The sequence below is a fragment of the Cryptomeria japonica genome, chromosome 9 (genome assembly GCF_030272615.1).
Source record: "Cryptomeria japonica chromosome 9, Sugi_1.0, whole genome shotgun sequence".
Lineage (NCBI taxonomy): Eukaryota > Viridiplantae > Streptophyta > Pinopsida > Cupressales > Cupressaceae > Cryptomeria > Cryptomeria japonica.
This window is the reverse complement of record NC_081413.1, coordinates 317,625,823-317,639,600: the sequence shown is the minus strand read 5'-3', so window position 1 is coordinate 317,639,600 and position 13,778 is coordinate 317,625,823. Positions and strand designations below refer to the sequence as shown.

The 13,778-nt window shown below is 36.3% G+C and overlaps 1 protein-coding gene across 1 annotated transcript in view; it reads left to right on the top strand.

Annotated features, from left to right (window-relative positions):
* LOC131029756 (dnaJ homolog subfamily C GRV2) overlaps nucleotides 1-13,778 on the top strand; it is a 191,220-nt gene that overhangs the window by 46,003 nt on the left and 131,439 nt on the right. The window contains exons 3-4 of the mRNA XM_057960403.2: nucleotides 10,066-10,299; nucleotides 10,513-10,600. Of these exons, the coding sequence (XP_057816386.2) occupies nucleotides 10,066-10,299; nucleotides 10,513-10,600 (322 nt within the window). The remainder of the gene's footprint in view (nucleotides 1-10,065; nucleotides 10,300-10,512; nucleotides 10,601-13,778) is intronic.

Genomic DNA, 13,778 nt, shown 5'->3' with positions numbered 1-13,778 from the left:
ATATAAATATGTAATGTCCCCCAATTTAGAACATAAAGATATACACTTAAAATAAGATTTAATTAAAGATTTTAAAACTTATTATTATGAAAACAATTAATTACAAGCATAATATCAAGAAACCATCCTCGATGGCATCTTAGCTAGGAATAATTATATGAATACCTTGGACGAATATTATGGTAGGAGTCACATTTGAAGATTACCAATGCATTTATGAGGACTAACGATCATCAATTGATAACAACAATTTATATGAGTGATACTTATCGTTGATGATTCAAATGAGACCACACAGTATCGTTAATAGCCAAAATGAAGAGGATATCGGGGATATATATATATATATGTGTGTGTGTGCCTCCATAGTGGTTATGAAATGTTAATATCGAAAGGCTTGAATTAAGTTATGCATTACGGGAGCTTGGTTCGTCCACCCCATACGCGTCTCATGAATATGGATGATTTAATATCTTTGCTATAAATCTCTGTTACAAGTACCGTGGTATTAAGAGTCAAAGTATTAGACTTTGTAATAGCTCGATCTTCCATTATTGTATGGATGTAGAAACATTTCCGAAGCGATGACAATTAGAGCAGCAATTACTAATCGTGCAGAAGTAACATCGTGTCTATAGCGATGATTCTGCCACAAGAGTTCGGATAGAAGGAGCGGACTGTCATGGTCCTGAGCATTATCCATTTTACAAACAACGAACTTGAATATGAAATCATCTTACGAAGTAGGACTTCATGATTTCATAAACCCACCAGAATACTTTAATATAATATAAACAACTGTTAGTTAAGAATGTTAATTGAAGGGTCGTGTAATGTCCCCGATATAATTAAATAATATTAATTATTGTATGGCCCTAAATTTAATAATAAAATATGTCGGGCCCCCTTTTTTATTTTATTAGTTAAGTTATGTTTGTGTCGGCCCGTTTGTAACCCTTCGGGAAGTTTCCCAGAGCCCATATTTATGGTCGAGTTTGTCATTATTGTAGGTATGTGATTTGGTATTTTCTCTTGTTTGTGCGAATTCCAGTTGGAGTTCTGTTACCCGCCATTTCGGAGGTGAAAGACCCTCCCTACTTGGTATCCGCAGTTTCGGTGGGATTCATCCCTCACCCTATTCAGCTCTGTGTACTTGTTTTGGATCTGGCAAATCCAAAAACTCATCATTGTTGAATCAAATAGCTTCATTTCTGGTATACATGCATATTAAGGGATTCTTATCATTCAAAGGTCAGTACTTGATATGCGTGCAAAAGATCAACCCTTGAACCACCGTCCACACGACAAACCCCTCCCTCCTACCACACGTAGAAGTTCACAGTACAGCTTCACCGTCCGGCCACCCCCTTCGCACATCACCGTACGACCTCTTCCCGTACGGTCACTACAACCCCACACCACCGTACGACCCCCTTCACCGTACGGTCACTCGATCCCCATACCACCGTACACCCCTTCGCCGTACGGCCTGCCTTCTTCCCACCGTACGACCTGCTTGGCTCCACCACACGACCTGCCTCACACCACCGTACGACCTGTTTCACTCACTGTACAGCCCCCCTCTTCTTACCACCGTACAAACCTTCCTCTGCCAATTCAACAGTCTTTGCCAGTTCACCGTACCATTTGGGAACATTATAGTGGTATCAGAGCTGGTGATTCTGCCAGCCTATCAGGAGAATCATGAAATCGAATGAAGGATTGATAGATACGTTGAAGGAGTTAAGAAGTCAGCAAGAGCTTTGCCAGATCCTCACTAGAAGGCTTGCCATATGTTCGCTATTCCAGATTTCGGCGGATTGGAAGGAACATATGTTGGTTGAATACTCCAAGAATACATTCGCGTGCGAGCTGATGGATGGTCAAGTGCAGGATGACAGATACAAGGTGGTTGACGACATCATTTACTACAAGGACAAAATCTATTTGGTGCTTGAGTCCAAGATGAAGGAAAGAATTCTAAAAGAAATGCATGAGTCTCCCTTGGCCAGCCACCCGGAATTTCTGAAGATCTACAGACAAATTCGAGACAAATTTTCTTGGAAGGGCCTTAAGTATGACGTTCTGCAGTACATGCGTGAATGCTCCACCTGCCAGCCAAACAAATCTGAGCACACCTTACCCGTTGGACTGCTGCAACCATTGCCAATCCCTGACCAGAAATGGGATAGCATCTTGATGGATTTCATTACCAGAATTACCCTAGTGCAAAGAAAGGATTGCATCTTCGTCATGGCAGATTGTTTGACCAAGTATGCCCATTTCTTTTCCATCTCCACCGAATACCAGGCAACCCAAGCGGCCGAGTGGTTCTTCCGCGAGGTATTCTGCCTGCATAATCTTCCGCAGAACATAGTAAGTGACAGGGATTCTGGAACACCACAGTGGTATGAAGAACATGTGACAGACATGAGCGTTACTTTTCAGGAAGAGCGACATCTACATGAGAAGAACCTATTGCCGAAAAGTTTCAGGATTCCAAACCACCATGGGAAAATGATTGATTGGCATGATGGCATGATAGCTTGGGATTCAGGCATCAATGTGTTTGATGATTCGTTTCAGTGGGATCGTGACGAATCCAGGCATGGCAACGTTTATATTACAGTGGAGCAATGGAAGTTGGAGGGAGGTTTACTCCTCTCACATACTTCCATGTGTGGGCACGTGGTCATGTTGCAACATGGAGATTTCAGACATGGCTATCCATGTGTGTGCTTGGTTTGGGACCCTAGATCTCTGCAGTGGGCAAACCATTTAATGATGGATTGCTTGAGGGCAAGCAATCTTTGGGCGGCGAGGATTTGTAATGTCCCCGATATAATTTAATAATATTAATTATTGTATGGTCCTAAATTTAATAATAAAATATGTCGGGCCCCCTTTTTAATTTTATTAGTTAAAGTTATGTTTGTGTCGGCCCGTTTGTAACCCTTCGGGAAGTTTCCCGTAGCCCATATTTATGGTCGAGTCTGTCATTATTGTAGGTATGCGATTTGGTATTTTCTCTTGTTTGTGCGAATTCCAGTTGGAGTTCTGTTACCCGCCATTTTGGAGGTGAAAGACCCTCCCGACTTGGTATCCGCAGTTTCGGTGGGATTCATCCCTCACCCTATTCTGCTCTGTGTATTTGTTCTGGATCTGGCAAATCCAGAAACTCATCATTGTTGAATCAAATAGCTTCATTTCTGGTATACATGCATATTAAGGGATTCTTATCATTCAAAGGTCGGTACTTGATATGAGCGCAGAAGATCAACCCTTGAACCACCGTCCACACGACAAACCCCTCCCTCCTACCACACGTAGAAGTCCACAGAACGGCTTCACCATACGGTCACCCCCTCCGCACATCACCGTACGACCTCTTCCCGTATGGTCACTACATCCCCACACCACCATACGACCCCCTTCACCGTACGGTCACTCGATCCCCATACCACCGTACACCCCTTCACCGTATGGCCTGCCTTCTTCCCACCGTACGACCTGCTTGGCTCCACCACACGACCTGCCTCACACCACCGTACGACCTGTTTCACTCACCGTACGGACCCTCACTCCACCGTATGGTCTTCACACTGTACGACCCCCCTCTTCGTACCACCGTACAGACCTTCCTCTGCCAATTCAACAGTCTTTGCCAGTTCACCGTACCATTTGGGAACATTACAGGTCGCCACTCTTACTAGGAAGATGTTGGTGGAAGAGTCTCACACCCTTCCATTCGATGAGTGGGATATATAAGCATCAAGTTGACCGTCAAGTAAGGGGAAAAAAGGAATCACATTATTTAATCCTATTAGGGTCTGCTCCATAAAATCTAGTGCTGGTGACATTATCGGTGGCCAGCAAGAATAATACAGAGAATTAGACATTTGAAACAGCAATACATCGTAGGAGAAGAAAGGAGGGGGGAATAGTGACATATGACTGTTAGCAATACCTATACATTTGCATAAGCCGATTGATATATCTGACGGAGTAACCCATTGCCGAAAGCAATATATTTATCCATTGTGAGGATATCGTTATTGCCCTATCAGACTCGACAATACATACCCCTACCGCTATCAGCAAGTAAAAGATCATTCTGACACTATTAGCAGTGAACCATTAGGTTCAACAGAGATACTCTTAACAGAAATTACATTACATTAAGTACAGATATATGAGTCAAGATTCTAGTGCATACATGTAAGAGTCAAATCAATGGTGATTGTACTTATATCATCATATTATAAGAAATATCAACAGCGTAATAAATCTATCAGTCTTACACTGATTAGCATTGTCTATCATTATTTTTAAGTACTGTTAGAGATTTTGTGTAAAGAAATCTATTACAATTAATCTTTGTCAGTTATTGCTCCTCTTTCCTAAGTTTTAACATAAGGGGACATTACAAAATATACCTTTAGATACCTTTTATATAAATATATTTAAAACATCTATGCCAATACATACCAATACAGTAGAAAACTAAAATAATATTTCTATCATTTAGTTTATCATCTTTATTGTGAGGTTCAAGTTTAAATATAAAAATGAAATTAAGAAATACATTTACAAATAACAAAAATATATAAAAATCATATTGTTTATCATGTTTGAGTATTTTATATTAATTACATTATTTAGTAAAATTTATGAGGTTCTTTAATGTAAAAAGTCACATCAAAGAATACTACAATTATGAAATAAGAAACCAAGAAATCATAACAAAGAAAAATGATATTGTTTATGAAAAATTTATAATCTAATTTTTAGAGTGTTGTGTTATAATTTATATTACTATTAAATTATGCTCAATTTAAATATCTAGACCATGTCTACATTGTTCTATAATTTTAAAAATTAGTGTTAAGAAGATTTGATTTATTGAATTATATATATCAGTTATTATGAAAATTAAGATATTAGATATATATGAACAATTTAGATTAATACTAAAATTAATAGTATGAGATTTAAAAATAGAGAATATTAATTTATTGAATTATATATATCAGTTATAATGAAAATTAAGATATTAGATATATGAACAATTTAGATTAATACTAAAATTAATGATATGAGATTTAAAAATAGAGAATATTAAGAAAACTCTATTTTATCTCTTAATTAATTATACATGACAAAATAATAAAATAATGACACTTAATTTTAATATTTAATTTTGCATTCGTTTTTTTAAGGATCATGATAACTGAATGGGTTGTCTTCCACCGTCAAAAATGTATTTTGCTGTAAACCCAAAAAAAAAGTATTTTGCCATGCAAACATAATCTGTCTGTAAAAGCATAAATATGCTTTTGTTGTTTTTTCCTTCCCAAATTTCGTATAAAATAGAGATCCTATCTTTGTAATCTTCTTCTCTGATCTGAAAATGATGCTAGCTGAGTTGGTGCTCAAATAAGAGGTTGAAGCCTCTTTGATATTGTTTAAGTTAGAACTTTTGTAAGGTTGGTGCCTTGTGTTCTAAGTTGGTGCTCACTCTTTGTAAAGTTGGGTTGGTGCCCATTCTTCTTTAATGGAAGTTATTTGTGCCGTGGTTTTTTACCCGAAAGGGTTTCCACGAGATAAATCTTGTGCTGTCTCTGTGAATGTTGTGTCAATTAGTTCCTTGAGCCTTTTATTTTTGAATTCCTTTGAAATACTGATTCACCGCCCTCCCCCCCCCCCCTTAGTATTACTGATTCACCCCCCCTTAGTATTTCTGAGATGTTTTTTAAATACAATTTGCCCTCATGCTGCTCTAAATAGCTTGAACAAACAATTGTGATGGCATTTGAACCAAGAAAAAGACCTGTTTAATTTCAAATGCTTGGTTAATTTTGTGCTTTCTATCTGTGTTCTTGTGAATCTGGTAAGGAGTGTTTCTTCCTTGTTGGCAATGGGGAGAAGGAGACTTTGGGAGGAGGCGGCTTCAAAGAAACAGGGTAAATATGTTAAGAGTACCCCTCGAGGGAGTAGGAAATAGAGAACTTGCCGCTTGGATGTTGCAGGAAAGTGGGAAATAGTATAAATGTGAATTTGATTACTTCTGAACCGGTTGTGGATCATATTGCATGCCATTCCTTCTCAAATGGTAATGTAGCATGGAAAAGTTAAAATTAAAAATTTGTATTATAGGTATAAATAATTATAATTTTTTTTACTAATAGTATTTATAATATAATATTTTAGTTTTATGTATAGATTTTTTTTTTAAAGGGGTAAATGCTTTTGACCGGAATCTATGAATTGGTGGGGTCACAAATGGGGGACCTCATCCTTGATATACACATTCAACAATAACTCCCTTTGTGGGGTTTGAACCTTGACGGCAAGAACAACAACACCACAACTTGACCATCATGCTATGCCAATACCAGCAGTTTTGAGTATAGATTAATACTAATATTATCATTAAGTTATATTTAAACATGCATATTTACTATTTAGTTATATATGTTATTTCATAAATAAATCAATATTACTTTATTGGCATTTTAGCATATTTGAATATTAATAAATATTATGATTTTTATATGGATGTACCCAGTTCCCACCAAAAAATTCGTATATAAGTGTACCATAACACATACCCATATCCAACCCTGATTCCTCTAGATCTTTCATTGCAAGTAGATACTTTAATAGTGTTCCATCCTCACCCAACTTTGTGGAAGAAAACGGGTTTTTCAAATACAAGACTACCTTTTTCAGAAGTTTGATATTTGTTTTTAGACTTTCCCATAGATTCCCAGTGGAAGGGGCATTCCAAACTTTCGGGATCAATGCTACTTTTCTCAATAAATAAAATAATGTAGTGAAAGAATATATTGGACATTGGAAAATATGCAAAGATGGGAAACACTTACTGAGATGGACTGCATTTCAAATTCAAGTGTAGCACAAAAGCATTCACACAATCGTGGTTGTTTATAGTATGTTCACAAATATGTTTGATAGATATATGATATGTATCTTTTAGGGCTTTCCTTGACAAAATACTCATTGGATGGAAAACCCTAATCATCTCATGGCTAATGCATGCTAACTCTTCATATATCGCAGGTGGACAAAATGTTACTTAAATAGTAACTAAGGCTAAGAGATACGAATATATGCTAACTTATAAGCATGATAATATGCTATTAGGTACCCAACAGTCAAGTCACTAAAAATACACAATTTTAACAGCAAAATGTGTTCCTATGATGATTATCAATATCTGTAAGATCTGAAGCCATTTTGGTTTCTATATTTAGTATTTTTTTTTATTAGAATTGCTATGCTACACGATGGCTAGTATTTAGTGACTCCAAGATTAAAGTTTTGGCATGTTATTTTTTTGTTTTCGGATTAAACAAGTTTTTGAATATTTGCCAAGACTACGCAAATAAGATTTATGGGAACACTACTAGACCTTGGTAAACAAATTCTAAACTAATGCAGATATTGTCACAAAAAATAATTGAAAGCAGGTAAGCCCTTGACAGAAATATGACAACTGCATTTCTCGTTTGATTTGGCAATGACAATCTTCCTTGTTTCCGTCAAATTGGTTTAGGGTACTCCTTTGTAGGGCTTCTTTGCTCTGAATCGGGTGCCCTTCCTAGGCTATCCTTTCTCTGATGCCAAATCTAAGAAGAATGAATGGACAAAGTTTGAGAGATTTGGATGACACACACTTCAATGTGTGGTTTGTATTTATTATTGAATGGGGAGTTACATGGTTACTACATCATTAATATAAGCAACCTGCCTATGCCTACAAAGTGTAGTCTCACATTATATTACATTTTTGTTACCTCAAGTCAAGAACAGCTTTTAACGATATCCTTTGGGACACACACTACCTCAAATCAGATGGCCATTTGAGATTCACCAAATCATTGGTATCACTTTTATTGTAGATACGTGCAAGCACATTGAGGCTGGCATCAAATCTCGTGTTTTATGCAGCATAGCCAATCTGCCCAATAGATAATTGGGGATGTACACATCTTCCAGCTCCATTTACAGCATTGGAATTTGCCAACAGGCATAATCTGTTATGCCAACTTGACTCCTGCTTGTTCTCGTTGATCATTTTTCAAGGACATCAGTCATGGTTGCGTGAAAGAAGACAATCACCATACTGAAGACTATCAAAACCTTTGTCCAACATGTTTTAATATACTTTTAGGTTTGTTTCTAACTTTATGCATTATGTCCGATTGAGTCATTGGACTATATAAGTAACTTTAAGCAAGATTTACAGAAGATGCTAGAGACAAGCAATAACATTCCATCCTTAAAGTGACGGAGAAATTGAAGTAGTCAATCACACATTTTCCAAATGTTGTGAATGAATAATAGTGTACATCTGCACACTTGGGATTACAACTTAGCATACATACAAACCTACAAGATGTCTATTCATAGTTCTAAAGAGCATAATCCATTCTAGATAATTTATAGCTTCAATGTATGACAGCTCTCGACATTGCTTTTTTTAACACTGGTGCTAGAAACTAGTGTGAACTCGAGGAATCTGAAAAATTCAAAAAAGTGGAGAAATTCCTCAAAACACATATAAGAAGCACATTACCAAGCTTAGCAACTTTTGACTCACTAACAATACAAGAGTGTTTATGATTCACATCAGACATCAGCCGCTTTTCTGTATTGGTGAGGTGGTTTGGTTCCAAATGCAGAAAGAGCAATTCAAGGTCCTCAGCTGAAGCTCAAATCACTCTATAGTTATACAGTCCTTACACCTTACTTTGCATTGCTAGTGAGACTTCATTTATCTCAAGTCTTCCTCCAATGCATCCCGTATTAAGTTTTCAGCTTCACAAACCTTGTTACTTCTGTTCTGCCTTTTGCAGTCCAGTATCCATTAGATTCGGACCGTGCACACTTGAACCCAACATAGAATGATGAATTTACTGCCACTTTCTCAATTCACACTCAATGTGGCACTCATTAGCTCTTCTGAGTTGTGAATAAGGGGTAGTTTGTAAATCGAGCAAAGTGCTATACCGTTTTGCAGCTTTAAATTGAGTTTTTGCAACTGGCTACCCATGCATTAGTGATTATTATTTATTGATAAAGAGAAAAAGATCCAACCATAAGTACACAGTTTCACACATCCCCAAGGCAAATGCACACACATTCTAGCAAATATGCACCTCTTGCAAATAACACAACAAACTTAATATGAGTAATGCTGTGAGATGTGCTGTCAGTGTGTCACACTCAACAAACAGCAGAAAAGAAATCCACATCATTAATGATTTCCACATCTTCTAATTGAATCACACCTTACCATCTTGGTCAAGCAACGCCCACAAAAGCTGAGATGGTTGAAATATAGGTGGCCTTTGTAAACAATATTGGTTTTGTAACAATTGTAGTTATTTTCTTCTCATCTACTAAGCTAGAGACATACCAATGAAGGATATGCATGCTGGATGAATCTAAATATAATTATTTCTACACATTTTCAATGCCAAACAATTCTTCTCTGAATTTAGTCAATAAAAATAACCTTATTTTCTATCCCGTCTCTTTAAATTGTACAAGTTCATTGTGTGCATCTTTTTATCCATTTTCATTGTATTTTCAATGTATTTCAGAGTAATTAGGTAGAACCCATTCTTAGTTTATTTGAGGATTTCCCCTTGTGCAAATCTTGGGTTTGGCATAGATCACCAGTAATTTTTAATATTTTGCAATGAGTAATATCAACTTTTGCATTGCCCCTAGAAACATTGAGGTTCTAATATGAGCTCGCTTTTGACGAAAACAAAAAATATAAATAAAATTGCCACCACTCCTTTCCTTCCTTGGTCATTTAGGAGCTTCCTTGTGACAAGTATGAAAATATAGATAAATTTTGGCATATTTTGACAAAATTTGGCATGTGTCCGATACAAATTATAAATTAGATTACCGCCAAATTAGATTATCAATTATATTGAGTTTGTGACTATTCTTCGAGTTGAGAAATTTATTTCATTGTAGCTTATCAGACAATTTTGTGATTATAGACCCTTTTATGTTTTGCAGACATTGAGAATAACAATTGTAGGAGTTGAAATTTTGGAAACAAATAGTGGCGACATGCGTTGGTGTCTAGACTTCAGAGACATAGATTCTCCTGCTATCATCATTTTATCTGATGCATATGGAAAGAAAGGTGCAGAGGGTGGAGGGTTCGTCCTATGTCCCATGTTTGGAAGAAAGAGTAAAGCTTTTATGGCATCGTCGGGTAGCACAAACACAACTATCATATCAAAAATGGTACATTTGGTTAACTAGATTTTGTTGCATGCATTGATTTTATAGTTACAAGAATGATGAAAAACGCATAACATCCCCCAGTGCATGTTCAAAATCACTGAAATTTATAAGCTTATCTTGTAATATTTGTTTTTGGTTGGTTTTACTTTTCAAATTTATTTATTGCGACAAACTGCCTATGGAACTATTGTAACAAACGATATTCTCTCACAGACAAAAACTGCGAAGTCAATGGTAGGGATCACGTTGACTGTAGATAACTCACAATCAATGAGTGCTGCAGAATTTCTGAAGCAACGGGGTAAGTGCTTGATATCATAGTTTGAAACTGTTTTATGCACTAGACGTTTTCAAAAGCCAAGTTTTGAAGTACTAAAATTGATTTCTATTTAAATAAAATTGATGGTATCCTACAGTTTCAAGCAAGAATTCTTTTGTTATGGTGTTAGGTTGAACTAATTTTCAGTTAGATTTCAAATGATTTCTGTGCAGACCTATATTTATTAATATTTTATTTGTAGAATTATGTGGCCTTGATTACAACAACAATTTGTGGAAAGATTATTGTGCTATGAAATGATACACATGGTTGTTGATAAAAAGCTAAGAGCAAAGGTGCTTGTTTTTGGGACATTGTTCCAAAACCAGAAATAGCATTCTGTTAAAATTGATAATTAATATGTAATGATTTATTCTATGGGTTGACAACTTGATAATTCTTTGATCACATAGACAGAAATTTGTTATTCACATTTGATGTTTAAGGACCATGGCAAACTATATCTTTTGAAGGATATTTTCCCATTGACGGAGACTTTGCCTTCTGTGTTCAGAAAATAGCCTTCATAACTGGAAATGTGTCTTGATTTGTCTTTTAAGAAACAAGGGTTAATGTATCTGCTTTTTTAAAAATTGTTTTAAAATGCCTTGGTCTTAGGCTCTTAGCTTCTTATTCAAAAATCTCATTGATAGTGGAAATAATAAATAATCTTATTCCTTTTGGGTCAAATGAAACTGTGGCTGCTTGCTAGGTAGAAGTTTATGAAGAGTTTCTCCAATGTGAAATATAAGGAGTACTTATTTATAAAGATAGAATATTCATGTGGTAGATAGAATATTCATGTGGTAGCCCATATATTGATGACATTAGTAGATAAATCCAAACAAGAACCAAGGCACAGGATTGTGATATTAAGCATGATATGGTGTGAAAAATCAGCTTTGCGGGAACAATCTTTTGCCACAAAACATGACATTTGCATAAATAAAGATAAGTCTTGGCAAGGGAGGACCACTTTGTGAAGAGACATTTGAGAGAACTGATAGAGATTAGGCAATATGATATAATAGTAATAGGGATGGATGATTTGCAATTCTTGGAGATTTCTAATACAACCTTAAACAATTTAAAGATATATAAACAAATGTATGGAAAAAACAATAATTAATGAATGGGGCCAACTTTTCAATAAAGCCTTATATAATCCCCTTATGTCATGTATTTAAGGAAATATGAAAGCAATCCAAAACACCATATCTTTGATCTATTTGTTCCATGAAGACAGCTTAAAATGTTGGAATAAAAAACTAGCACATAGTTGTATCTAGACATATACTATTATGTTCCTTTTGGAAATCTCAATTCTTTAATATAATGAATGTTACTTCAATACATATTCACTCTGCTATCGAAATCTGCAGGTCAGGCCCGGAATCGGAGCTGGGTATGAGCTGAATTCGCCCTCAGGTTCGTCTCGGACACTCAGGGTGCACTCGAGATGAACCCGGGGGCAAACTCGGACGTACTTGGGAGAACCCACGCCCATGGGTGCCCAAAAATGGGGTTGAATGGTCAAAAAAACAATTTTTTAACATTTTAAAATTTACAAAACCCTAATTTCGCCCTAAAGATGCCTCTTTATGCTCTTCTCTCATTCTTCATCATTAAACTTGCATTTTTCACATTTTTTCCTCTCCAAGCTTGTTTTGAGGGTGCCCAAAAGTGGGCCCACAAGTAAAAAAAGTTTTTTAACATTTTAAAATTTACAAAACCCTAATTTTACCCTAAAGGTGCCTCTTTCTCCTCCTTTCTCTCGTTTTTGATCATTATACTTGCATTTTTCACCTTTTTTTTCTCTCCAAGCTTGTTTTGAAGGTGATTGCATTTTTCTTCAACGGTGAAGGCTACGGAGGTGTGAGACACGCATCAAAGGTGAGCGAATATTCATTTTTTTCAAGTTTTCAAGAATTTTTTTAAAGGTTTTTCAAGTTTAAGAAGTTTTGAATTTTTTTTTTACAGTTTGTATGCCTAATAGGGGGTTATAATGCTGATTTTTAAAATTTTTTTTTTCAATTTTTTTCAATAATGTTGGGTTTTCCATTTTTGATTTTAGCTTCATTATTCATACATAATGGTTGGAAGTGCAAGTGGAAGCTCTAGTTCAGTTGCCCATGTTTGAACTAAAGAGAGTACTTTTAAAATTGATGCCGATTTGCCACTTTGGCATTATACAACAATGATCAAGTAAATGTCTGGTGGTGGGAGTTTTCTTTGGCAGTGTAACAATTGTGAGATAGAGTATACTAGCTCATACTATCGAGTGAAAGGTCACTTTTGTGCCATCCCTGGATGTAGAATAAATTTTTTGCAAGGTTTAGATGACAAAAGCTCTAATTTTGGATTATATTAGAGAATAAGAGGAAACCAATAGGAGAAGCAAAAAATGAAAGACTGATCATTCTCTTTCTAAGGCAAGCTTGAAGAGGCCTCCTAGTGGCTCCACAAGATTAGTTGGTCGACATCCTTTCATGCCAATGCTGCCATCTTTTGAATTAGAGGATGTTGTGGTTACAGGAAAAGAGGCCCATTGGATAGGACCTTCAAAAATGAAATTAAAGAGGTCGCAGATCAGAGTGTTGCTTGTTGCATTTATGGCAATGGCTTCCTTTTAACATTGTTAGATCATCTTATTTTTGGGACATGGTGCATACCCTTTTCAATACACCTCATGATTATGTTTGTCCTGGGTATGAAAACGTGTGAACCACCTTATTGGCGAAGGAGAAAGCTTTTGTAGAGACACAATTGAGACACATCAAAGATACATGGCCGGGAACAGGTGTGTCCATCGTTTCTGATGGATGGAAAGATTGCAAAAATAGGCCATTGATCAATGTTATAGCAGTGTCCCCTAAAGGGACGATGTTTTTGAAAGCAGTCGATTGTGAGGGGCAAGTGAAAGATGTAAGTTATATTGCCAATATCCTCATAGAATCCATTGACATGGTGAGGCCTCAAAATGTTGTCCAAGTCATAACGAACAATGCTAAAATTGTAGGGCAGCTGGGTCTATGGTGGAGGCTACATATGGTCACATTTTATGGGCACCATGTGCAGTCCACTCACCCAATTTTTTTTTTTGGTTACGCTAGAGGTATCCCTACGACCTAGCCTAGTGCCCCACCCGCCTTACCTTGGA